At 37.2% G+C, this 25994-nt stretch overlaps 1 protein-coding gene across 1 annotated transcript in view; it reads left to right on the top strand.

The window, feature by feature from the left end:
- The first annotated feature begins 612 nt into the window (after nucleotides 1–612).
- The window catches only part of LOC128861250 (ecdysone-inducible protein E75), a 113940-nt gene continuing 88558 nt past the window's right edge, over nucleotides 613–25994 (top strand). The window contains exons 1-3 of the mRNA XM_054099229.1: nucleotides 613–1352; nucleotides 1967–2068; nucleotides 2134–4251. Coding sequence (XP_053955204.1) covers nucleotides 2577–4251 — 1675 coding nt within the window. The 5' untranslated portion in view covers nucleotides 613–1352; nucleotides 1967–2068; nucleotides 2134–2576. The remainder of the gene's footprint in view (nucleotides 1353–1966; nucleotides 2069–2133; nucleotides 4252–25994) is intronic.

The raw sequence follows: 25994 nt of genomic DNA on the forward strand, positions 1-25994 counted from the left end.
AAATAATTTGAAATATACATTCAGACAAATTTCGCCAAAGGAAGTTGTTCTACCGGTATGAACAGATTTAATACTTAATGAAAGAGTAAGAAAAATATGGTATTGCGTATATTTACAATAAATAATTATGTATTGTATATACATACATATATATATACTATAATAGTGCACACCAGCAACAGTTTTTGCAGTTATCTTACAAAACTTCTGGCAGCTGTCATACGAGAGTAACCTGTTTCGACGCGTTATTTATCTACATGCATATGTGTGTATTAATGTATATACATACATACTGTATTGTAAGTGTAGTTGCGAAAATTCTCAAAATAATATCTAAATAAATCTCAGTTTCTGGCTTCGCTTTCTTTATCATAATTCTTGTTTCTTGCAGATATAAAATAAAAACAACTGTAATAGTTGAAAAATAATCGGAATTCGCGTAAATCAATCAACTTTAGTTCATAAAGAATGTGACCAGTGACATACATATGCATGTGTTTTAAAATTGAGTGTGGAATATAAATGAAAAGCTCTTGAAGGCATAGATCGATGTACTCAAATTGTGATTGTTAAAATTATGAATAAAAGTAAAAAAGTATTTATTTTATTACTTCTTCTTTTAGTTGAAATTCTAACTTCAAAATGTGAAACAATACAAACAGTCTTCATCTGCATGCAACCCTACGTCTATCCAAAATGTATAAATAACAGAAGTGATTGCGGTGAAGCGAGTTTCTAAATCAATAACTTCTTAGGCATGCACATAAATAATTTACGCATGCCGGCGAAAACACATTTATGTGGGACTTGCCGAAAAATAAAAAATTGTCTAAAAGTTTGTTATTAAGTATAAGTGCTCAAATCTACATACATATATAAATAATTAAAAATAATAAGCATAGATAATTTCCAGAGTGAGTGCAACAATACTTGAATTCTTCATATTTAAGAAAACCAAAAAGTATTATTACTTAAAAAATTAGTGCTTACACTTGTATAAAAGGAGAATACATACATATATTTTTTATAAAAACAATGAAACAATTTCCAGAGGCAAAGTATAATATGAGAGACTACAACGTTCAGCACTCAGGACATTGTTAAACATTATTTTTCGATAATATTTTAAATGTGAGATTGCATCAAATGTGATTGTGAAAAAGTAAATCATTGCATTCGACAAAAAGAATAACTAATAAATAATGCATAATACACGAAACCATTAATAAATTCGAAAACGCAAGCATTTCTGTCACCATATGAGTATATTAATAACCTAAATATACCTACAGCTATTTGGAGTGCCGTTATTATGAATTTAACTTCCGGAATGGGATTACTTTTGTCTTTCTGTACGTGAGTATAGAAGCATTGTATAAAAGTATATAAACATATGAACATTGGCGCGTTCTTTATATGAGCAAAATTTATATATTGTGAATTTTATACAGTCTCACACCAAAACTTTCTGTTGGCCATGTGGAAATATCATAGTTTATTTAGTTCATTTAGCCAGAAAGAGCTTTAAAATATTTGAAATTATATACCGTGAAACGTTCGGAATTATAAATTTAATTTTAGCTCCTAGCTTAACAGAAAAAGTTTTACAAACCGTTAATTTTGAAAATGAAAAAGGCCATTTGCTCTTCAGACTTACTGAAATCAAAACCTACAGCATACTTGGAAGAGGGCTCAAACCTCTCATTTACTTGTACATATGCTTTACCCCCCCACTACGATTGTTATTATTTCATTTATAAGCTATGCATTTGGAGGCAAAAATCGGCTTAAACCATTTAGGTATCTATGCGCCACTCTATTAGTACTATATTCGTTTTTATTATTTCATTTATAACTAAGAAGTTCTACTATTGATACATATCGAAGATATACATATATACATACTATAAGCATGGAATGTACATGCCTATATTGCAATTTTAAATGTTTGAAATTAATTTTTTAGATGCTCTGGCTTTTGCAAATCTCTTAAAAAAGAACCAAGCGAAACACCAACATATTTCCTAATGAGTGAAAGCAGGAAGGAAGAATGTTCTGCATGACGTATGTATGTACTAATAGAATATAAGGATTAAAAGCAGGTTTATGAACAACGCATACAAATTTTTACAGAACACAATTTTCGAATGAGCATATTGTGTATAAATGCAATAAAGTTAAGGATATGATTAACGTAATTTAAGGGAAATGAATTCATAGGAATATTTACATTGAAACTAGAAGGCTGAAAATTTTATAATTCTTGGTAATATTAAAAAGCACGAGAGAATAATAATAAGAGAAAAATATGTTATATGACACATAGAGGAAGGATAAAATCAACACAACCAAATATAAGCTGAGAAAAAGAGACTGACTATTACATTAAGCTTTCTGAGAAGTCTAAATAGAGTCTAAGACGAACAAAATCAAATCAGTGAAAAAGAGAATTGAGAAAGGAAAAACAGAACGAAATACACACACTTATCGGATCCATTTTCCTATATTCTATAATTAGATTGCTAAATCACCATCACATTGAAGTCTGTTTTTGTAATATAATTGCAATAGACAAAATGCTAAAGAAATTTAAATGCCTGGAAGCAACTGCTACAATGGCGAACTCCAACAATCAAACAACGACAACGACCAGCAACAATTCCAATACAAATAGTTTAATTGGCAGTGGATTGTCTTATTCAAAATTAATTAAAACAGAGCCTATCGATTTGGAAATGTCATATGTGAACACAAGTGACTTGAAAGAATTACGTCTGGATAATATAATAGAAAAAAATGTAACAATAAAACCGAATATGAAGGAAACTGTAGCTAAGACCTTATCCTCACCAGCTGTTAATTACCAACATGTGCAGATACAAACAGTGCAACCAAGGCAGCCCGGAGCAGGTTTACTAACCAACTCTAACACCATGCAAAAAATTATTTTGACGCCACGAGTTGAGTTTATTCAACGGCCAACTTCTACCCGTGAAATAGAAGCAGAAATGGGCACGATTATAAAGCACGTTTACACACAGCAATCCAACACAAAGGATCAACAGCAACAGTCCTTTACCAACTCAAGTGCACAAGCTATTCAACGCGTTCCACAATCCTTACAACAAGATTCCAATGGACCGCAAATTATAATTACTCGATCCTTACCAACTAATACAACATCACATCTGCCTATTCAACGCTGTCATTCTGCTAGCCCATCACATTATCAGCGTAACACTTCTATTGTAAGCTCAAACAATAATTCGAGCACTCCACCACCTTCATCCCAACAGTCTTTGCATCAGTATTCTTCAAACCGTTCGCCTCAACCATCACCACCTCCGTTGTCCCTACAGCAACATGTACGGGTTATCAGAGATGGCCGGTTATATGAAGAACAGACGTCTGGATCGGTTTTAACATCTCGTCATTCGGTCTCACCTCCACCGTTATTACACCATCATCAGTCGCGTTCCGCTCCTAATTCTCCGGTTGTAGCGCGTCGATTTTCGAGCTCACCTCATGGTATATCTACATTATCTCTATCCCAACAAAATACAATTGAAAAACATCAAAGTCATACACAATTCGTCATACATGATGGGAAACAACAACTGCAATTATCCGATGTTTCAGAACAATATCAAAGGCATATAGCCAACACACCACCGCAACCTCCACCTCCACCACCACCACCCCCTCACCAAACTTCATCAGCCACAGCACCAACATCTTTATCACAAGCAATGATCAATCCCTCTTTGACAACAACAAGTAATCAGCAACATCAGCAGTACGTTCTATCGTCGTCCACGCGAAAATACATCGTCAGCACTACACGCCAATCGTGCGCAATGGCTGCAATAGGCTCCCCTCGACAACAACCGAATACTCACTTCGCCCATCATAAACACCAACAGTTACAACGATATCACCTTTCACAACACCAACAAGAGGAAAATAGTTCGTCACAGTCCGCACCAGTCGCAGCACCTTCGATACCTAACTTATCTCGAAATTTTCGGATACCCGTGGTAACCAGCAGCAGTATAAGCAATAACAATAACAACAATGATCCTCAATTTCATAGTCACAGTAACACTGCCATGCGTCCACCGCCTCCACCACCACCAAAAGTCAAAAACTCTTCCGCTCCTTCTGCTGGCTTGCCCAATAGCAGCAATGGGGGAAGCACCAGTCTTAGCTGCCACAACCGTGAGGAGCCATCCAGCTCCATTCCAGATTTAGGTAAGTGATGAATAACATTCTCATCCTCAGGATTGGTAAATGCAAGCTTACAGAAATTGATTTTTTTGTGAAGCTTTCCATTAAATTTAGGCAAAATTGGGGATTTATCTTGGCAATTTCATGCCGAATGTTATTTTTTCAAAGCATAAAATGACATTAAATAGGGTAGGTATGTGTATCCATATATCAATTGCTTACATGCGAGAAAGGTACATAGATTAATGGTACCCTGAATAAAAAAAAAAAATGTTTTTAAATTAACTGCGAGGAACTGCAAATCTTTGAAACAAGATGAAAAAACGCTCGTTATTCAAAGCCTTAGTACGAAGTACCATAGTTGCAATAATTTTACAAGGAAAGAAAGCGCTTAAAAGTCTTTGCTTCTTTCTTCGAAAAATTTTCTTTCTTTAGTTGGTTATAACATGATTCCAGTTTGATCTGTATCAACGTCTTTCTTTGGGGTGATATCGCAGCAATCCACACTTAGTTTAGTTTTAGTTTTATCGGGCCATAGTGTACTGCTGCATTTGCTTGACCTCGAATCTGTAGTTGATCTTGAGCACTTTATCGGCTTTTCGTTCCCTATTACCAATGGATTCAGAGTCACATCAATTAGGCGATTGATTTTTCTTCTAGCTGAGCATTCATAGTGGTTATGATCTGCCGTTCGATCGCCTAGCCCAGTTTCTTGAAATGATAACAAAGTCTAGCGTGTCCCATATAGTATCCAATGAGAGTTCGTAAGTTCTCTGTGTACAGATTTAAAAGTATACTTGACGTTCCTCTTGAAGGAAGGATAAATTGCTTTGCCTGCCTCAGTCCTAGACTTTCCATGCAGTATCGTATGAATTCCGTGTTCTCCCATTGTTGATCATTTCCTTTCCTTTTGAATTTCTGAAAAAGGGTTTTGGTGCATCAGGTTTTGTGGCAGCGCATAATTTCGTAGAATGCCTGTTCGTAGTCGTCTTGACCTTCATGTCGTGGTACCCAGCCCAGCACGATGGTGTAACTTCCTCCCAGGGTATTGAGGACAGCGAGGCCTTGCTCAATATGTTTAGATCTTATTATGTAAGTATTATCAGATTGGGTTGCCTGAATATCTGACAAATTACAAAGTAGTACCTCGGCCACAAATTTCTACGCTATGGATCTAAAAGATTGTGAGAGACAGTCCAAAGAAAGTCGCACCAGACGTACCATCCGAAAGTTGCGATGAATCTCATTTGATTATAACCAAACATATGGTAGAAATGTTGTACCAAAGAAAAAGCACATCGTAGTTTAAAAGTAGAGTGAAACATTTCAACCATGAAGTCATCCTCGCTTAGCACGCTCGGGGATCATATGAAGCAATTCGCTAAATTCTCTTTATTTGTGGTCCAAGGAATGACGACCTGGAACGATCTAAACCTTTACGTTCTGAAAAGTTTGCAATTATATCCTAAATATGGAATTAATGCTGTTATAAACCTCACGACAATATTTCAATATTTCAATGGATGGAGAACTATTTTCTACTAAAGTCCCCTGGAAATTCACACAATATATGCCAAAAATTTCCATATATATACATATGTATAAAGTTTTATTTGGCAGTCGATTTTCAATCTAAATACCTTATAATTGGGTTCCCCTACCTTATAATTGGGTACCCTGAGACAAGGATACAACACGAACTTCAGTACCTTTGCACAATTTTGTCGTTTTAAACTTAGCCGAACCACATCTTCATCAAGGAAGAATTATATCAGCGCATATGTTTTTTACTATGTAGTATTCCTCTATCTGAAAAATTTGTTGTAAAACTAGAACCAGCTTAGTTGGAACTATTCGAGCCAACATGCGAGAACTTCCAATGTTAGCAAAAATCAAAATATATAAAATGAAGTTGTATTCATCAAATCATTAGAAGGGAGCTGTCTAGAGAACGATATGTTTAACCTAACGCAGTATATGAAAATGTTGGTCTGGTATCGTTTTGTAAAATAACTCAGTTTCGTATACATTAAAAATATTGAGATCTCATAAATTTGTTACACATACAAAGTGTATTCAATGCATCACACTTCACTACGTAAAGATTTTTTGATAACGGGACTCTAACCATTTCTATTTCGGAAAGTTAAGGTGCAACAATGCACAGGTGGTTTAGTCTAATTCAAAACGCACAACTGAATCACAAAACATTGCAATGCCCATTGTTTTGGTATGTCTAATAAATACCTGAAAAGGTAGTAAATGCTAAAAATTATTAACTGAAAATACTAATGCTGAACAGTTTAAATTTGAAACACATAATAGTTATTATTAAGTTAAATATTTAATTTAATGTAACGGTTCAAAATCACACGCTAACTACCGTCTGTAGCAGCACTTAACACGATTAACGTAGATTACATTGCTGAAAAATAAAAATAAAGGTGCATAACAAAAACCCGTTGACCCTGGCGTAAGACAACAAACAATATCACCTGCTACACTACGCCACCGTATATTCGCTTAATCACTGCATACTGGTTAAACTTTTATATCGGTATACTAGTAAACTTGCATGGTAAGCCTGGAGTTTCAGATACGGAATAGCTTTTGGAAATAAGTTTTGGAATTGTTGCCGTTGAATAATTCACATTTTTTTTTTTGCTAAAATCTCAACAATGTCTGTTTGTATGTACGCATCTTAGATGACAGTTAGCCTAACAAAGTGTGATTCGGAAGCTGCAACAGAAATATATTGCAGGCCCGTTACAGCCCGGAGTCTAAGTTATTACAATACTTCGCGTGATTATTTTTAAACTCATCAGATATTACAACTGATAGTTATGAAAAAATTCGACTTACTTGACCGGCCATATGACTTTCATGCACGACTAATGCACTTCAGAACCGATTTCGGTATTAACATTTATTTAATTGCCGCGTTGCCCATAAGTAAAGGCTCTTATTCACCTTTTTAAAATTATTTTACAATTGAACATGTGGTGTACTGTTACTCGGGAAATAAATAAACAAGGAATGTAAACACAACAAGGTTAAATAACGGCACTGTTGTATGTGCATCATACTCGTGCGTATGTTTGAATTTAGCGTTATGTTGTGCCTGAATTTAATATATGCAAATGCATTCAATGCACTTATACTTATCTCTATACCAAATTAATTTTTTTACACGGAGAAACGCAAAATGGGTTAGAATAAATAAACAGAATTTAACTTGGGTCTGATATACATACATATCTACATATGAAATTAAAATAGGAACAAGACCTCGGAAGAGAACTTCCTATACTGGTGACGACCCCTGCAAACGAACTAAGATCTACGATTTGAGGGCATGCACTTGGAATGTCCGGTCCCTTAATGGGGAAGATGACTCTGCCCGGGTGGTTGATGCCCTCGTGAGAGTAAAGACTGACATCACTGCCTTTCAAGGGATGCGATGGACGAGGCAAGGCAAGAAAAACATAGGACATTGCGACGTCAACTACAGCTGCCATGTAAATGACCGCAAATTCGGTGTTGGATTTGTTGTGGGAGAGAGACTTCGTCGCCAAGCACTGCCGTTCACTCCGGTGGACGTGCGTCTCGCAATAATCCGTATCAAAGCGCGATTTTTTAACATCCCGCTCATTTGCGCCCACGTCCCGATGAAAGAGAAGGACGTTCCTATGAGCGCTGTCCCCGCCACGACATAAAAGTCATGCTTGGCGACTTCAACGCCGTGGTGGGCAAGGAGGAAATTTTCGATTCCACAGTCGAAAAATTCAGCCTGCACAACGAATCATCCGGTAACGGACAGAGGCTGATCGACTTCGCCGGCACCCGAAACATGGAAGTCTGCAGCACCAGATTCCAGCATAAAAAAACACCAAGTGTCTGTCTTCTGATCGAAAAACGCGAAACCAGATCGATCATGTTGTCATAGATGGAAGACACGCTTCCAGTGGTTTAGGACACACATCGACTCGGATCATTCCCTTGTTGCAGTCAAACTACGCCCCCGCCTCTGTACAGCAAAAATAGTACATAAATTTACGCAAAGAATGTTCGACATCGAAAAGCTACAAACGCAACAGACGGCCAGAAGATTCCCAACAGTGAAAAATAAATATGTCCAATACATTTTACATTGTCCGGAAAGAAGCTAAAAATTGAAGCATAATTGAAGGCATACTTATGGAAGTCTGTATTTCTATATGCTAAAAGTACTAAATACATTTACTTCCTATTGTTATTATAAACACAAAAGGAATTCATTGTGTTCTCATTTAAAAAATAATCTTCTAAAGAAAAATCTGCGTTTACACTTTGTAAAATCACGAGAAACTAATTTTCACGAGCGATGTATAGGTGAATATTACACTTGGATCATATAAAATAGGTGCGCCCTTTACATGCCGGATTTATATCGTTATGTTCTGGGAAATACCACTCAAAAAATATCTTCATTTGCAACCCTTGCGGACATTTGTACAATATATTGTACATTCGTTTTGACCATTCGTGGAAAATACTTAAAATTTTTTTTTATTAAATAATTTTAAATGAACAAATCAAGAATCTGTCAAAGTTACGCAATTTTAAATGTACAATATAATATACACATTTCCAGAAATAATTAATAAAAAGGTTTTTAGATCTAAAAACAAAAACAAAAACTACCAAAGTCAAAGCTGTCTATCAAAATTTCACAGATTGTGCAATTCTGAGCGAATGTATACCACCATTTTCATGAAAGGTATAACTGGCTTAAACAATATAATACAAAACTGAGTGTCTGTGATATTCTAAAAATTCAATGTCAATGTCACACTACCACTAGCAAAATAAATATTCAGGAATGTAATATACGTGCGCACACATCATCAAAGAGTTGAGGAAAACATTACGCTGCTCTCTTAGCTTTCTCTCCGTCTGCAATATGAAATGCGCTAGTAATTTTTGTGGTTGTGTACATATTATAAAATGCAGAGAAAAAGCGCATAAAGATGTGTGAGTAAAACGTTTGAAGTTGAGAAATGAGTGCAAGTGAGCTGCTAAAAGTATGCGCATGACTGAGAAAATGTTTCCCTCTAGCAAACACGGAAGTTCTGTTTCGCTGTATATGCATGCACATGTACTATCTGGACGTGTGTGCATATCTGCGAATTCAAACTTGGGCTATTTGCGAATAGAGGAGGAACTTTTACTGTCATATAAGTTTTGCTTTTCGGAACGTATATAAAATATATACATACATATATATGTATGTATATTCATAATATTATTTTAGAAAGGCAAGTGTTGTGGTTTTCGTACTCTTCAACATACATACATGCGTTTAACAACTACCCTGAATGAAATTTGTGTGAATAGCTCCATACATACAGCTGTAATCAGATAAACGTTACCATGAGTGAACTGTAGAAAAACCCAACAGTTTGTAAGAAAGAAACAAGAAGGAATGTTAAATTCAATATTTTCCTGCCAGGTACATATGTAAGTACATACATATGGGTTGGGTACAATATGATTTTGGTTCAAAATTCTGTATTTAAAATTCTGTAATGTAAAAATCCTGTATTGCGGAACACTGTAATTGCAAATTTTGTAAATCAAAATTATGTATCGTCAAAATTCTGCATTGCAAAATTCTGTAATGAAAAATCGGAAGAGCATATGGAGCATAGAGTTTTGCAAAACAAAATACTGCCAATATGTGACTTGTCTTGACCCATATTGTTTCCTATATTATCAAAACAGATTTACATAAAGCAAATGTACATATATTTGTATGTATTTATAGCTTCAGAAACAATGTGAATGAAAATAAAAAATATTGTAGAATAATTGCAATATTTTCTGTATACTTCGTTCAAATACCTAACTGTTTTAATCAATTCCCATTCTTTCATTGTACGTTTTTTTGTTGTAAAATTTATAGAAACACAATACGACAACGACAGAACCAAACCCAGCGGTCTTTTGTTTTTGCTTCTCGTTTACAGCAGGTCAAATAAGTTTACAAAGAGAGTTTCGATTAGTTCTATTGATAGTGGCTGGCCAACGTGCAGGAATCAAGTTTGGGGAAATTACAAATTTAAAGAAATAATAAAAGTTTTTGTATAAATAAATATTGACTGTGTTTAATATGGCGAAAGTCTCTCTTGTTAAGTCTAATAAAAGTAAAGATATGCTCTGTGTTGACGGATATTTTTTTTATTATATTTTTATATTATATTATATTATGATATTATACAGTTGTTGAGACCGTTTCCGTCAGCCGTGACAGCAAAAAGTGTTCAAAAGCAAAAAATTAACAGAATAAAAAGAGCGAAAGTAGGACTTCGTGAACCAAATTCGATAGAAGAAATAGATATTCCTTTAAGTTTGTATGTTTTGGAAAATGAACTTTTTATTTTGTCAGAAAAATATTTCCACAATGAATGTATGATTATATGTGGTACTAAATCATCATTGAAATTGCTTGATGAAAGCGACTGTTGCATCATGGATGGCACTTTCGATATGGTGCCTACATTTATGCGACAACTCTTTTCCATACATGGTCGGATTGAAGGGCAAATAATATTGCACCTCTCGTATTCTGCATTATGAGCAGAAAATCACTTACCAGCTATGAGACGTTTTTCATTGAGCTCATTGAATTTGCTCGAGGATATATATCCCGATACGAGATTGCAAGGATGCTTCTTTCATTTTAGTCAAATAATTTGGCGTAAATTACAAAAAGAAAAGTATATTGTGTAATATATTGATATACTGAACAATTTCATCCCAACTATCATATAGTACTGAATATTTAATTTTTTTTGTTTGCAGATTGGTTCAGAAATATGGAAATGATTCATATTTTCCCTTACATATTAGAATGTTAAAAGCTCTGGCTTTTTTGCCTGACGACGAAGTCTCTGAGTACTATAATCAATTTTATAGTACTCTTGAAGACGAAGATACAAAAGAGTTTTGCTCGTGGTTTGAAAGAAATTACATAGCTCGAGACAACTCCAAGCCAAAATACCTACCAAAATTTTGGTCAGTGCACGATGAGTCCAATATCGCTTTCCCCAGAACGCAAAACAGTATTGAGGCTTGGTATCGTCGGCTAAAAGTTATTGTTGGGAAACGAAGCTCAGGGTTGTACAAACTAATTAATGATCACAAAATTACTCAAACGAAGAAGGCTGTAAAAGCAAACAACAGAATTAAAAGAATAACAAAAAAAGGCTTATATTAAGGCATGTTTCTTTTCTAAAGCGAATTGCTAAAAATTCAATAATATAATAATTTTTTCGCCATTATAAAGTAATAACTTTTGTTTTGAAAGAATTTTTGAATTTTTCTTTAATTGACGTATGTACCTATATATGTATACCATTGTTTCTATAAAATCAGAATTCCATTATTCATAAAATAAATGTGCTATCAGGTTATCTGCTTATTTGTTTGGTTATATAAAAATTCAGCCGTGTTTCGCGTTGTGATGAACTTTACGGAGAATGGCTCAACGATTTTAACCAAACTTTGCCACATTGAAGAGACACATGTGGAGAAGGTTTGTGTTTTGAAATTTTAAGAATCGGATACCAGGGTCTTGAGAAATACGCCAAAACGTGGACCCGGGTAACCCTAGGAAGTATTTGTTTAATATGGGTATCAAATGGAAGCTGCTGATGATTTCTATAGTATAGAGTATTTTTCAGATCGCCCCGTGACTAGGGTCTCGAGATATAGGCGAAAACGTGGACCCGGGTAACCCTAGGATGTGTTTGTACAATATGGGTAGCAAATGGAAGCTGTTGATGATTTCTATAGTATAGAGTACTTTTCATACCGTTCAGTGACTAGGGTCTCAAGATATAGGCCAAAACGTGGACTCGGGTAACCCTGGGATGTGTTTGTACAATATGGATATCAAATGGAAGCTGTTGGTGAATGCTTTAGTACAGGGTATTTTTCATGCGCTCCGTGACTGGGGTCTCGAGATATAGGTCAAACTGTGGACCCGGGCAACCTTTGGTTGTGTATGTACAATATGGGTATCAAATGAAAGCTGTTGATAAGTGCTTTAATACGGGGTAATTTTCATACCTATTGATGACTAGGGTCTCGAAATATATGCCAAAACGTGGACCCGCCGTTTCTTTGCACCGAATTAAACCAAACTTACACACATTGTTAAGTAAGTATTGAAAATGGGTTTCGTAAAGTTTAGTTGTAATTCGGAACACTGGCAACGCGTACAGCGTTCTTTTGAACCAGCCATAAGTCGTTTACTTTTTTAACGCTTGGGGCGGAACTGAACTGTCAAATTGACAGTGTGAGTTACAATGTGTCAATATTTCTTTCTGATTTGGACGCCATAAGGAGAAGACGTAAGTGCAAAGTGTAAACATTTTTTGTGAATTTTTTTGGAGTGGATTTTGGAACAGTGAATAATTTCTTACGAAATTTGAGAATTTAATGTGAAATCCGAATGTTCAAATGAAATTATGTTTTGTGGATTTATTTTTTCGGTTCATATGCGATAAGCTACGATACACCATGAGTGAAAAAATGGTAAAAAAAAAAAATGAATAAACAAAAGAAATTGTTAAAGGATGCAAAAGAAGAAAAAATTAATAGTCTTATCATGCAAATTGTCAACAATTTTGAGAAGAAAAGAGATGATTTAAGAAAATCATAACAAAATAAAATAATCCTGACCATGTGGACTTGGGCTTTTAAACACATTTGCATCGAAAATATAATCCACAAAATTGAAAAAAAACATGTTTTAAAATCTCAGAATACCATAATGCCAAGAATGAAGACGTTCTAATACCAAGAATTTCAATGATTCCACCTGAATTGCCATTTGAATTCAAGCGTTTGCAACTGCCCATTCGTTTAGCATTTGCAATAACTATCAATAAATCACAAGGGCAGACTTTAGAAATATGCGGGATGAATTTAGAAGAACCAGTATTCACCCATGGTCAACTATACGTTGGCTGTTCACGTGTTGGGAAGCCAACAACATTATATATTTACTCAAAAACAAATAGAAAAACAAAAAATATTGGTTATGCCTAAGCGCTTGAATAAAGAATAAAGAAATAAATAATATTATATGAAAACCATATCTTTTCTGTTCTAAACCATATCTATTCTATTTTAGTGGGCCCAGCGAATCGGGCCGGGTTTGCTAGTTTGGTTATATTTTTACAGCATTTTGATCGAAAATAATTTTGATTCCAGAATTTTAATATACAGAATTTCAGTTCTCCATCATTTTGATCATACAGAATTTTAAATACAGAATATTGACCTAAAAGAATTTAGGCTGGACAGAACTTTTTTATTGATTTTTACAGAATTTTCATCCAAAAGAATTTCGAAAAGCAGAATTTAGTACCTCTCCCCATACATACATACATATGTATTCCGACTTAAAACTGTTCTACATCTATGTATTACCGCTAAAAAACATTTTAGGTAAGGCAGTACTAAATTTGGCACGGATCGGAATTTATGATCTGTTACTTTTTGGAATCAAACAAACTCTTGAACAACGAGAGCTATAGCTTGTGACATCATACGGACAGAAATTCAGTTTTTAGCATATAAAGGGTACCACGTCCACATTCCGATCCCAATAATATTTATGTCGGATCTAAATACGGGTGGGAGATAAAATGTGTACCAAGTTTGTGCGGGTTTTATTAAGTCGTTATAGATACATTAATACAAATTTACCATTAAGTAGGCGCGGCGTGTTGTTTGGTTATGGCATAAAACTGTAGGACACTCTATGACGGTTTGGATTTTTCCAAGGAATATTTTTATTTATTATTATAGGCAAATTTTAAGTGTATGTACAGGCAAATATTTATTATACAATCAAATATTAATAAAATGATAGAAATGTCTCTTTTAGCTGCGAACGATAAATAGCACCAACCAAACAACCAACTGCTATCGAATACAATCAAACTTCCACTAACTCTATCAACCTGCACGAACGCGAGGAACAAAAATACTAAAGCAACGTATACACGCTGCCTTTTTGTATCAACAATCCCTACGACCAGCACACACGCTGCGATTGTTGTATCAACGCGTTGTACAGTGCGTACATGCAATTACAGGCAATGCCCCACATCACTCCCCCACCAGTGATCAACCGATCACGATACAAAAGAAACGAAGCGCTGTGGTTTTACAATCTGTCTGCCAGCGCGAGTGGTTTTGGTGGCCATTGGATGTGTGGCATCCCCATTCTTATTACTAATAGGTTGTTTTTCGTAACTTAAATCTAATGGCCGTACATTTTGCTTATGAGTAATTGTTGGTTGAGCCTCTTGATTAATACTAGGAGGTAAATTTTGGTTAATACAATTTGAGTCTAAGCATGCAGCCTTGACTCTATCTGTGGTTACCGTCACCGATCTGCCTCGAATGTCAATGTCAAGGGTCTTATCCCCACGTTTAATGATTTTGTAAGGCCCGTCATAGGGACGTTTTAACGATTTGCGAACTGAATCGTCGCGTAAGAAAACGTGAGTGCAGTTGGCAAGCCCACTCTGAATGTAGCTTTTAATATTGGCATGGTTGGACGACGCGATCGGACGTAACTGCTCAATGGTACTCCTCAATTCGCTCACGAATTCGGTCGAATACTCAGGTTCTTTGGAATACTCAAAAAAATCACCGGGGAGACGCAAAGTTGTACCGTAAACGAGCTCGGCCGGCGAGGCGTTTAAATCTGGCTTGTGTGAAGCGCGGAGGCCAAGCATAATGAGAGGAAGTGAATTGGCCCAAGTGGCATCGTTTTTGCACATGATCGCAGCTTTAAGCGTACGGTGAAAACGTTCGATCATGCCATTCGTTTGTGGATGATACGCAGTCGTGTGATTGTGTTTGAATCCAATAATTTTTGATAATTCCCTGAACAAAGCGGATTCAAACTGCCTACCTTGATCCGTTGTGATAACGCGTGGAATACCATAGTGAGAGATCCATCCGTTTAAGAGGGCATTTGCGACAGCCTCCGCCGACATATCCTGCAGTGGAATGGCCGTGGGCCATCGGGAGAATCTGTCAATGCAAGTGAGACAATAACGGAATCCATTTGAGACCGGCAGAGGACCAATCAAATCGATGTTGACATGGTGAAATCTACCGTCAGGAATTTTAAACTCAGCAAGAGTTGCTCGATTATGTCGAGAAATTTTACTTTTTTGGCAATCGAGACATTGACTTGTCCAACGCGTAGCGTCTTTTTTCATGTCTGGCCAGAAATAGCGTTCTGTGATAAGCTTGCTGGTAGCATGTTTGCCGGGATGACAAACATTGTGCACCAGATTGAAAATTTGTTTTCGTAAAGCTTGTGGAATGAAAGGGCGAACCCTCTCCTGGGAAATGTCGCAAAATAGGGGTAACTCGGAATCATGAATTGTGATTTTGTGAAGCTTGATATGAGTGTTGGAATCTGGACTCAACAATGATGTCAGCTCTTCGTCATTGCTTTGCAACTGAGCGATATCACGATGGCCAATTTCGCTTTTGGAAATGGAGTCGATTCTTGATAGAGCGTCTGCCACAACGTTATCTTTGCCCGATATGTACCGGATGTCTGTGCAATATTGGCCAATCAAGTCAAGATGCCTTAACTGTCTGGGCGAAGCTTTTTCCGGTTTTTGCTTGAAAGCAAACGTAATGGGCTTGTGGTCGGTGAGAATGATGCATTCACGACCCTCGATCATGTATCTATTATGCTTGATAGCCAAGTAGATTGCCAATAATTCACGATCGTAGGTACTGTATTTCTTTTGGGTCTCAGACATTCGATTGGAAAAAAAAACTTAGGGGTTGTAAATCATTACCCACTCGCTGTTGTAAAACTGCACCAACCGAAAAATTGCTGGCATCAACATTTAAAATCAGTTGGGCATTCGGCAAAGGATGTGCCAGCAGTGTGGCCTTAGCCAGATCAGACTTGCATTGTTCAAACGCCTGGGACGCCTCTTCAGTCCAGATCAATGGCGTTCTGTCTTTTTTTTGTATTTCCGACAATGAGGGATTGTAGTTTACCCTGCGTGTAAGCAGCATTAGCCAAAAAACGACGATAATAATTGAGGAGTGCCAAGAAACGGCGCAACTCATGAGCTACTGTCGGCTTTTTGAACTGACAAATGGCCTCGGTTTTGGCCTTAGGCAAATTGTGAGCGCTTAATCTCTCGAAAACTATGCGAAGATGCTTCCGGTGTTCGGTTTCGTTAACCGAAGCCACGCAAATATCGTCTATGTAGACGAAAACGAAATCCAAATTCATGAACAGCTTGTTCATGAACCTTTGAAATGTTTGAGAAGCATTTCTGAGACCGAATGTCATGACGTTAAATTCATATAGGCCAAATGGGGTGATTATGGCCGTTTTTTCCTTGTCAGCCCTATCAATTGGAATTTGGTTGTAAGCACTAACCAAATCAATGATCGAGAAAATTTTGCATCCAGCAAACTTTTGTGTAAAGTCATGAATATGAGGCAAGGGATAGCGATCTGGTACTGTAATGGCATTGAGACGCCGATAGTCACCGCAGAATCGCCAGCGCCCATCTTTTTTGGGAACCATGTGTAATGGACTTGCCCATGCACTTTTGCTTGGACTGCAGAATTCTGTTTTGGCAATTTTAAGTCGCTCCGGGTTGAGACGACGTGCTGCCGAAAATATGGGCTGACCCGTGGTAATGATTTGATGAGTAATGTCATGAGATGGGACTAAATCCGTATTGCTAAAAATCGGTGGAAGCGTCAGAGCCTTGAATTCGCTAATGAGATCAGCCATATTGTTATTCGCGACATTGATGGTGGATAAACGTTCATATGGAGTCATAATGGAATTGCATTTAACCACCAGTTGGGTTTTTTCGTCAATAATTTTGCGCTTTTTGACATCAATAATGAGATCGTAGTAATTTAAAAAATCTATGCCGATGATTGGCTTATCTACCTCGGCAATTATGAATGGCCACGTGAAATTGCCAAGTTCAGGCTAAGCTGATATTGGCCGAAAGTCTTAATGGGAGTGCCGTTTGCGGCAAATAAACGATATGAGGACGGGCCGGCCGATTTGTTACCGAAAATACGCGGTAGAATTGAGATATCGGAGCCGGTGTCAATGAGAAAATTCCTGCAGGTGTTTTTGTCCGTAATGAAAAATCGACGACTGGTCATGACTTCCGCTTCGTCTGTCGTCCCTAAGGAAACGGCTTTTAGTTTTCCTTTTATCATTAAATTTGCACGGGGGAACACATTTGAGTGCTGCGCCACCGAACTTGTAGTGGTATCGGCAAAACGGTTTGGCCTTACCGTTGTCGCCGGAGCTTGAACGTGCATTCTGGTTGTTGCCACTTCGTGATCGTGACCGTGAACGATCACCGGGGGTGGTCAACTGGGTTGCCAAATTAGCAACTGCCTATGTCAAAGCTTTAATATTGTTGAGGATTTCCTCAAATTGTTCATTTTTATGTGGTGTACTGGCACCAGCTTTCACTGCCATGACTTGTGAGGATGTGGATCCAACAAAGTCCATGATCGTATCGGCGCGTTTGGCGCATATGTCTAAATCTTCATCACCAATTATTAAGCAAGCTCGAAGTGTAACCGGCAATCTTTCAATCCACCAGCTTTTTAAAATTGTTTCCGAAACTGAACTTCCGGCCAGGTCACGCATGTGGCGCAAAAGCTGAGATGGTTTACGGTCACCAAGCTCAACGTCATTAAGTAACTTTCGAATTTTTTCGATTCGGAGTCCGCGAATTCCGCGATAATTCTATTTTTGAGACACTCATATTTGTCCGTTTCGGGAGGATTGCGAAGAAAATCACTGACCAGTTCGAGAATTTGCGCGTCTAATGCGCCGACCACGTGGTCGTATTTTGTATCATCACGAGAAATGTTAGCGCGTCGAAAAGACGTCTCTATTTGAATGAAAAATATATGAGGGCTACTTTTCAAGAAAACGGGTGGTTTAACCGCAAAATGACTACTTTGTAAAGGCTGATCGGTGAAGGTACTCACATTTTCGCGAAATTCTTGTTGTAGTTTCCGTTGAGAGGCTCCTGATGAGGTTCCAGGTGTGCAGTCTCCTTGGATCATTGTGGTAAATATTGATTGTAGGTTCCCTTGAATGGCTTCCAAAACCTAGATTGGTATTTGCTCTCTTGGTCGTAGATAAGGCTTCTCGTTGTTTGATGATATTCTCATTCAAAAAAATATTGCATCCAAAATGTTGTATTTGCACGTTGAATTACGTTTTAAAGTTGCATTAATAGTACCATTGTTTGTATGGTTGCATAGAATTGTGAGTTAAATGCGGAAGGTAATTCCTACCAACCGCGTTGCATCAATAAAAACTCCTTTTAAATGTTTGCGTTAAATTTCGCCGTTAAGTTTCGAACTTTGGTGTAGTACCACAAGCGATGGTTACACGTGGTGGAATGTGCGGGAATGTTAGTATGCAGGTGCAGGTGAAATTTAGGTTATGGTCGATGCACGCTCGCCGTATTAGAAATGTCCACAATTTTCTCAGAAAACACTTTTTTATGAAAATGCTCTTTGTTCGGGGTCACCAATTTGGATTATTCCAAGGAATATTTTTATTTATTATTATAGGCAAATTTTAAGTGTATGTACAGGCAAATATTTATTACACAATCAAATATTAATAAAATGATAGAAATGTCTCTTTTAGCTGCGAACGATAAATAGCACCAACCAAACAACCAACTGCTATCGAATACAATCAAACTTCCACTAACTCTATCAACCTGCACGAACGCGAGGAACAAAAATACTAAAGCAACGTATACACGCTGCCTTTTTGTATCAACAATCCCTACGACCAGCACACACGCTGCGATTGTTGTATCAACGCGTTGTACAGTGCGTACATGCAATTACAGGCAATGCCCCACAACGGGAACCACAAATTGTTGATGTAATGAGGCAACACAAGTGTCAACGCAGCTCTCTAATTGCCCACGGTGTGATTGACTGCCCATTTCTTCTTTAGCGCATTGAACGAGGAATAGGAAAGTTTCCTTAAAAAAGTCCTTTGCAATTCTATGTTAATCCCGTACTATATTTCTAGATTAATAAATAAATTAATTTGGTGGTTTGAACACCTGAGCCATTTGAGCCATTTCAAAAATGGTGTTTAAACGATTAAACCAAGAATTATTGAACGTTGAAAAATAACATCCGGCGCGAAATCACCCAGATAGAGTCCCTATCACCATTATCTAGTTCTGTAAACGTGCACGCGGTAGACTTGATTTATCATTCATAAGTTGTAAACCAGCCTTTTATGTAAGTCGCTAAACGGATAAGTAAATGTTCTTAGTTTGAATTTAAAAATACAACCGATCTTAAAGAGCTCTTTCATACATACTTCCTCTTTGTATAAGTTATTTGTTTATATATTTTATTATATTACTTTCCACGAAAAATAACCGCATTTGAGTGAAATTAGGAGACAAAAATAACAGTGACTGTCATCGTCGCGGCAGTAGTAATACTTTAACACGTTTCTTGACAATAACAAGAATAAAGAGAATTCCGATTTTAAACTAAATTTCCTTATTTCTTGCCCCGCAACCTAAATCGTATTTTTGCAGCACTGCAACAACAACTGCAGTATACAAACAGGTAAGCGAGGGAATGCGCAAAAATTAAGATTTCCATCACTCAGAACATTTTTTATTGTAAATTGGATAAGTAATTGCATTACTCGCTTGACTACGTATTATATTGCGGCAAAACGGTAGTGCTAAACTCGATAAAATGTATTGGTTCCTGTGGACGAATAATTTTCGCAATGAAACTCAGCGAATATTTATGTAAATAGGATCGAATATGTTTTTATTCATAAAAATACACATTTCGAATCAAATAAAAAATCGTGCCAAAACTAAATGCATTTGTCGTACATATCATACTTAAGTGTATTTAAAACATACAAAATGAAAAATGGCGCATCGTTTTGAATTCGCGACACTTAGAGAAATGCAAAACAGTGCTGCTTGTCCTGTGAAATTTCACCTTTGAAGGGCTTTCAAAAGATTTATGAAATTACTACAATTTGCGGATAGACATTAAAACTTCAGTATTAATATTGTTTTTATTGTTGCTGTTGTTATTATTATATCCCCTTTCCAAACATCAAAAACGACTTTCAGGTTAGCAAAATTTTTAATGTATAAGAACATTCCCATCTCTAGGAGGAGCGATAGTTTGAATTGAAGGAATTAAATCCAAATTAAGTCCCAAAAAAATATTTCACAATAGTTTTCCTCATGTGTGTACGAGTCAAGCTCCTCACATCCCAACAGAGTACAATTTATTTATATAAAAGTAGGTAAAATATATAGTAATAAAATTGATTGGTTTAATGTTAAATATTGAATATTGGATTAGTGAAATCAAGGCATTCCAATTAAGCCTTCAGAAAGTCCTCTTAAAAGAACTAACAAATAATATTTGCCCTTAAAAAAGATGAGAACTTTACAGAGAATCCAAAAGACTCGAACAAACTTTTGCTTGAAATACATTTTCCGGGGTAAAGCCTTGCAACTAAGCTTACAATGGTCTTCCTGACTGAGTGCTTGGGCTTGTCCAACCCCCGCAAATCTAAATCGAATCTAAGCTTACCTTGGCAGAATGAATGCAAGCAGCTATATCTAAGTTTAGTCCATATAAATTACCAGAACTTAATGGGGTCTAATGATACGTTAACTACATACATACATTCTATAAAAGAATAAGAGGCTCCCTAAAAATTAATCTGGATGTGCTTTTATTGACGTCTCGGGGTATGTGTCAGTAGGTCTCATCAAGCATTGCAACAAGTCATACTCAGCAGAGCTATAAATCCCATGATGAGTCACTGAGTGTTGTCCATGCTCAAGACACGAAAAATCAGCATGGAACTAAGAGGGACACATAAATCAATAATGACCACCAGAGTATGGCCTCATGGGATGCACTTCCTACTTGGAATGTTCACTTAGGTGCTGTTATCAACAAAACGATGAGGTTTTTTTCGCCCTCACATGTCTTTTTGGTATATCCCATCCACCAGATCATTCACTGCCGTTTTAACTAACCTATAACTAAACTAAGTAAGTAATTATGACTGGTGTGCGGCGACATAACTGGGATACTCACTGCTGAACTAATTGCACTTTATGTTAGAAAAAGAGGCTACCTTAGGAGCGGTGAGAGTTAATAATATTTCTGTCAACAGCATCGGAAATTGTACAGGGCGTATGCAAATTATAAAAAAAATCATAAACAATCCTATAGTGCAATTGCGCACTATATTAAATTTTGTGCTAATGATCTCTAGGAATTTCAAGATAACTAATTTAGATTGGGTTACCCAGGTTCCCCATACAATAAATCTGATCGGAAGTCTGGTACACAGATGGGTGGCAGCTTGCGGATGGTGGGGCTGATGCGAGTGGCTTTTGTATGAGAGGTATTACTTCAAAGCACATTTGCAGGTAGCTTTCTGGGCACTGCAGTCTCACATAATCGACTTTTTATGGGCTCACCAAAGTAGACATAATGGAATTTATAAAAGGCTGTAAGGACAGGGAATTCACACGACTCTGGATAGAGAGTCCAGAACAGAGGCAGGCTAAACAGTTTATCCTTCCCTCCAGAAGAGCAATAAATATACTCCTAAATTTGGATAGAGAGGACTTACAAATTCTCCCTCGACACTATACGTGGCAATGTAGCCTTCAGGAAACTCTGCGAATGTGCAGCTCTCGCAAAACGAAGACATGTAAACCTAGGTTGTGCGACTCTAAGTCCATTGGAGATATAGAATAAAAAGCATGAAGAGGTACTGAAATCCCAATTCTAGGGTTGAGATCAAGCACAATAGACCACATAAGAGGTCGTAGTGCGTCATGGCTCATTAATAATAATAAGAATGCCAATATGTATGGTCAGGTCGTGGTCAAGCAGGTAGATAAGGTATAACATCAGGAAAGAGCAGTCAATGAAGGGTGTAAGCGCCAATAATATACACGAGTATGCACATATATGTATGTCGTTGTATTTGGCATCCAACATTTAAAAAATACTCGCGATCAGTTAAATTTAGCATTTCTTTACAGTTGCTCCATTTTGTTTCGTTTTATTTGCATACCCAGCAGTTTAACGGTTACCTGTAATTTCCCAGCTCATTCAAGGGTCTCATTCCGAATAGCCTCTTTGTTTTATGTACTTTAAACTCAAACCGTTTATATCAACTCATGTAAGATATTTTGTGTTGTTGCTCTCCACGTGATTCGCCAAATTTCCTGGTGCTTATTTTGCGCTAATGTTCATTTGGCTAGAGCCAATTACGTCGCCACGTGGAAATAATGAATCAAACGCCAATGCTGGGAACGGCGCGTGGCGTCGTGCTATCTCAAAAGCAGATATGTAGTCCTGGGCTAGTTCTAAATCTGCTCGGCTATAATATATGCCCACGTGCCCACGTATGCATTCATGTTTATGTATTTATTTCACGCACACGCAAACGCAATTTTCTCATCAGAACTTAAAAGAGTGAGAGTACAACGATGGTGAATATACGTGGGGTTACTCCAATACACTCTTGTACTTAGATATGTGTACATGCAACGTTCCCAGTAGTGAAAAGCTAAGCCAACTTGTAGCATTCACTTTCATAGTTAGTAACTTCAACAACATCGCATTTGACATTTCGCCACCAAATTTAAAGTTTTACAGTAATATTTTAAATACTTACGAATGCACATGTCGTAGTTTTGGAGGAAACCCAACTACTGGAGGTTTAGCCTCTGTAGGTATAAATTTTCTACTGGCTGTTTTCAAGTTTTGGATAAGTACATATGTATATACGGGCATGTTTATGTAGACTTACATATAAACATAGATGTATGCATGTGTGCAGATGCGTATGTATGGGACAGCTTCTTGTATAAACTAGGTGAACGACCGTCGATAATATGTGACCTTCAAAATAATCTGGGCCAAATGGAATTTTGTGTATTTCATGATTGGTTCTTTTGCGCTTTTTTAATGCTGTTTTTCTTACTCCCCATTATATGTAGGCATACAAATGGATGTGGATGATACTTTATTATTTTCTCTCTCTCTGGATCCTACTCTGTAATTATTTGTAAACCCTTCTCCATTGAATATATGTATAAACGGAAGTACATACGTACATAACATACATACATAAATGATCATCATCTGAACAATTTTTCAGTTGCTGATTGGAAGTAGAAAATATAATAGTTTGATTTGTCAATTTAACGTACTTTGGCTCACAGACAAAATTAAGCAATTAAATTTTTTAACCCGATGAAGAGATAAACGGAAAATAACGTATTTATACTTATACCTCATCTCACTGTTTCAGGTACACGACTTGTATATTAGTTTCTTTGTTTGCTGTTTAGGAAAAACATGTTCATCTCTTGTTTTTCTTACAATATGTTTACCTTTCGGTATTCTTAAAATACATATGTTTGGATTTGGTCAGCCCTGCATGAATATACTTAGAATTGACTTAACAATTTTTATTTATTATTTGTGAATGAAATCATTCCTTAACTAACGGCGAATGGTTTTTATGAGGAGATTTTTCATGGCTTTTTCTTTGCCATTGCCTGCCGATGGGCGACCGCTATTACACAAAATTGTTTCTATAATTTTACTGTTTCATGCACGAAGACTCGAACCTATGCACTCCCGAATGATAGTCACGCACCAACCCATTCGGCTATGGCGGCCGCCATGCAAAAAAAAAAAAAAACATAACTCAAACTAACAAGGCGAATGCCAAAATAACACTGTCCTAAAAACATTACATATTTATAACTACTTTAGTCACGAGGGCAGTGCGCCAACCTAAATCCAATAAATCTCCTCCTACAGCTCTGGCTGGCTATAGATATCTGTCTGTTGGAGGTCTTATAATGGTATCAAAACGGCGCTTTAGTGCTACTTGAGGAGTGCTAGACCGGTACTTCAACCTACCTACCTACATACCTCCACAAACTTCTTAGTATGATACATATGTATATTCAGAAGAACTTTCTTGTCATTCCTCTTTTAACGGCTTTTTAAGGTCAGCTTGATTTCGAACTTAATGTTTTCGAGTCTGTTTACCTGGAATCGATCACAGGTCCTGAATAACATTCAAATCTTCCGATTGCCCTGGTATTTGGACAGCAGGCGGGCAATTCCAAATAATCCAATTTTGTACAATCGGCGGTTTTTGCTTCAAGTCGTTATCTTGATTGAACCGAAGGTCTTAACTAAAGAGAATAACTGAAATAATTCCATCTAATCCTCTATAGAGGTGACGCAAAAATGGTTCGAAGTCCAACAGCGTGTGTATCTAGCGAAAAATGTTCTGTAAGGACACCAACAAAATTCGAGAAAGAAGGTTTTGTTGGCTTTAGAAGACCCCTCGAGCGCTTTCCATCCATACGTGGCCGGAAGAATTTCGCGACCTTACAAGTTTGACGTGAAACCCACCTTTCCAGTAGCCAGAATTTGCTGAAAAACTACCACACAGATCCCCTTCCTCCAGTTTCCTGCAATCTCACTATGACCAGGTACACAGATCAGATTAATATCTAAAAATTTGAATGCGATCGAAAGTGAAGTCAGGCATTTCCCAACTAATTTCGAGTCCCAGAACTTGAGCCTGCTGGAAAGCTCCTCTCGGAATACTTCTCTGCCAACCCATTCATATAATTTTGAGCCATCCGTGAACTGATACACCAGGCTTTATCTAAAGTGCTGCACTCCCTGCATTCTTCCCTTTTTGGAAAGTGAGTAGAGAATGTTCTGCTTGGACTTAGAGACACTTTATATTGATTTGTCGCCACGGGCTTGAATTCTAAGCTGATCTTTGATCTCTCACCACCAGACAAAGACCTCACAAAACAGAATTGAATTTATCATAGTATTATAAACCCAAATAGCACGAGTTCCATCTTGAGAGGATTTGCCGATAGGACGTAATCTACGGTCCATCTAACAAATGCGTTTAGATAACCATCGTAGAGAATATCGACAAATTTCCCTCTTACAATATATGTCATGTAATCCACATAAGAAATCACCCTGTAGCGTCTTCTCACCATCTCCTCCAGCAAGTTAGAAAAACAACTTCCTCAGCAGTTTTTGTGGGAGTCCGTACCTCTGATGATGCAAGTTTTCCTGCGTCTCACCTCAGTAGGGTCTTCCTTAGCAGCGTCAGAGGTGGATCTACCTTGCAGATCCACAGTTATAATGGCTGCATTACTGTAATTAAGCGAAAAACATTCATTAAGTTTCTTCCTGATGAACATACAAGCCCGATGCCGTACGGCGGACTCCGGTAATGAAGGGGCGTCCTCAGCACTGCCAACATCCGCCGTGGCGGATTCCACACCCATGTCCACAAGAGCTTCTCCAACTATGGGCTTACATATCTTCTCCCAGCACCTGCGGATGGCAGAGACTTCCTCTTGGCATCGGTTTGACATCTACCGTCTCCAAACCATAGGTGATGACTCACTCGTTTAAACTCAGATATACCTTAACCCTTTCGCGATATTGTTGCCATATGGCAACAGTAAACTTTAAAAGGTCGTCAACACTCTCTTGTAAAAAATATCAACTTTTTTGTTACATATTTTCAAAAATTGAAGTTTAGTGGT

Source organism: Anastrepha ludens, chromosome 4 (assembly GCF_028408465.1).
Source record: "Anastrepha ludens isolate Willacy chromosome 4, idAnaLude1.1, whole genome shotgun sequence".
Lineage (NCBI taxonomy): Eukaryota > Metazoa > Arthropoda > Insecta > Diptera > Tephritidae > Anastrepha > Anastrepha ludens.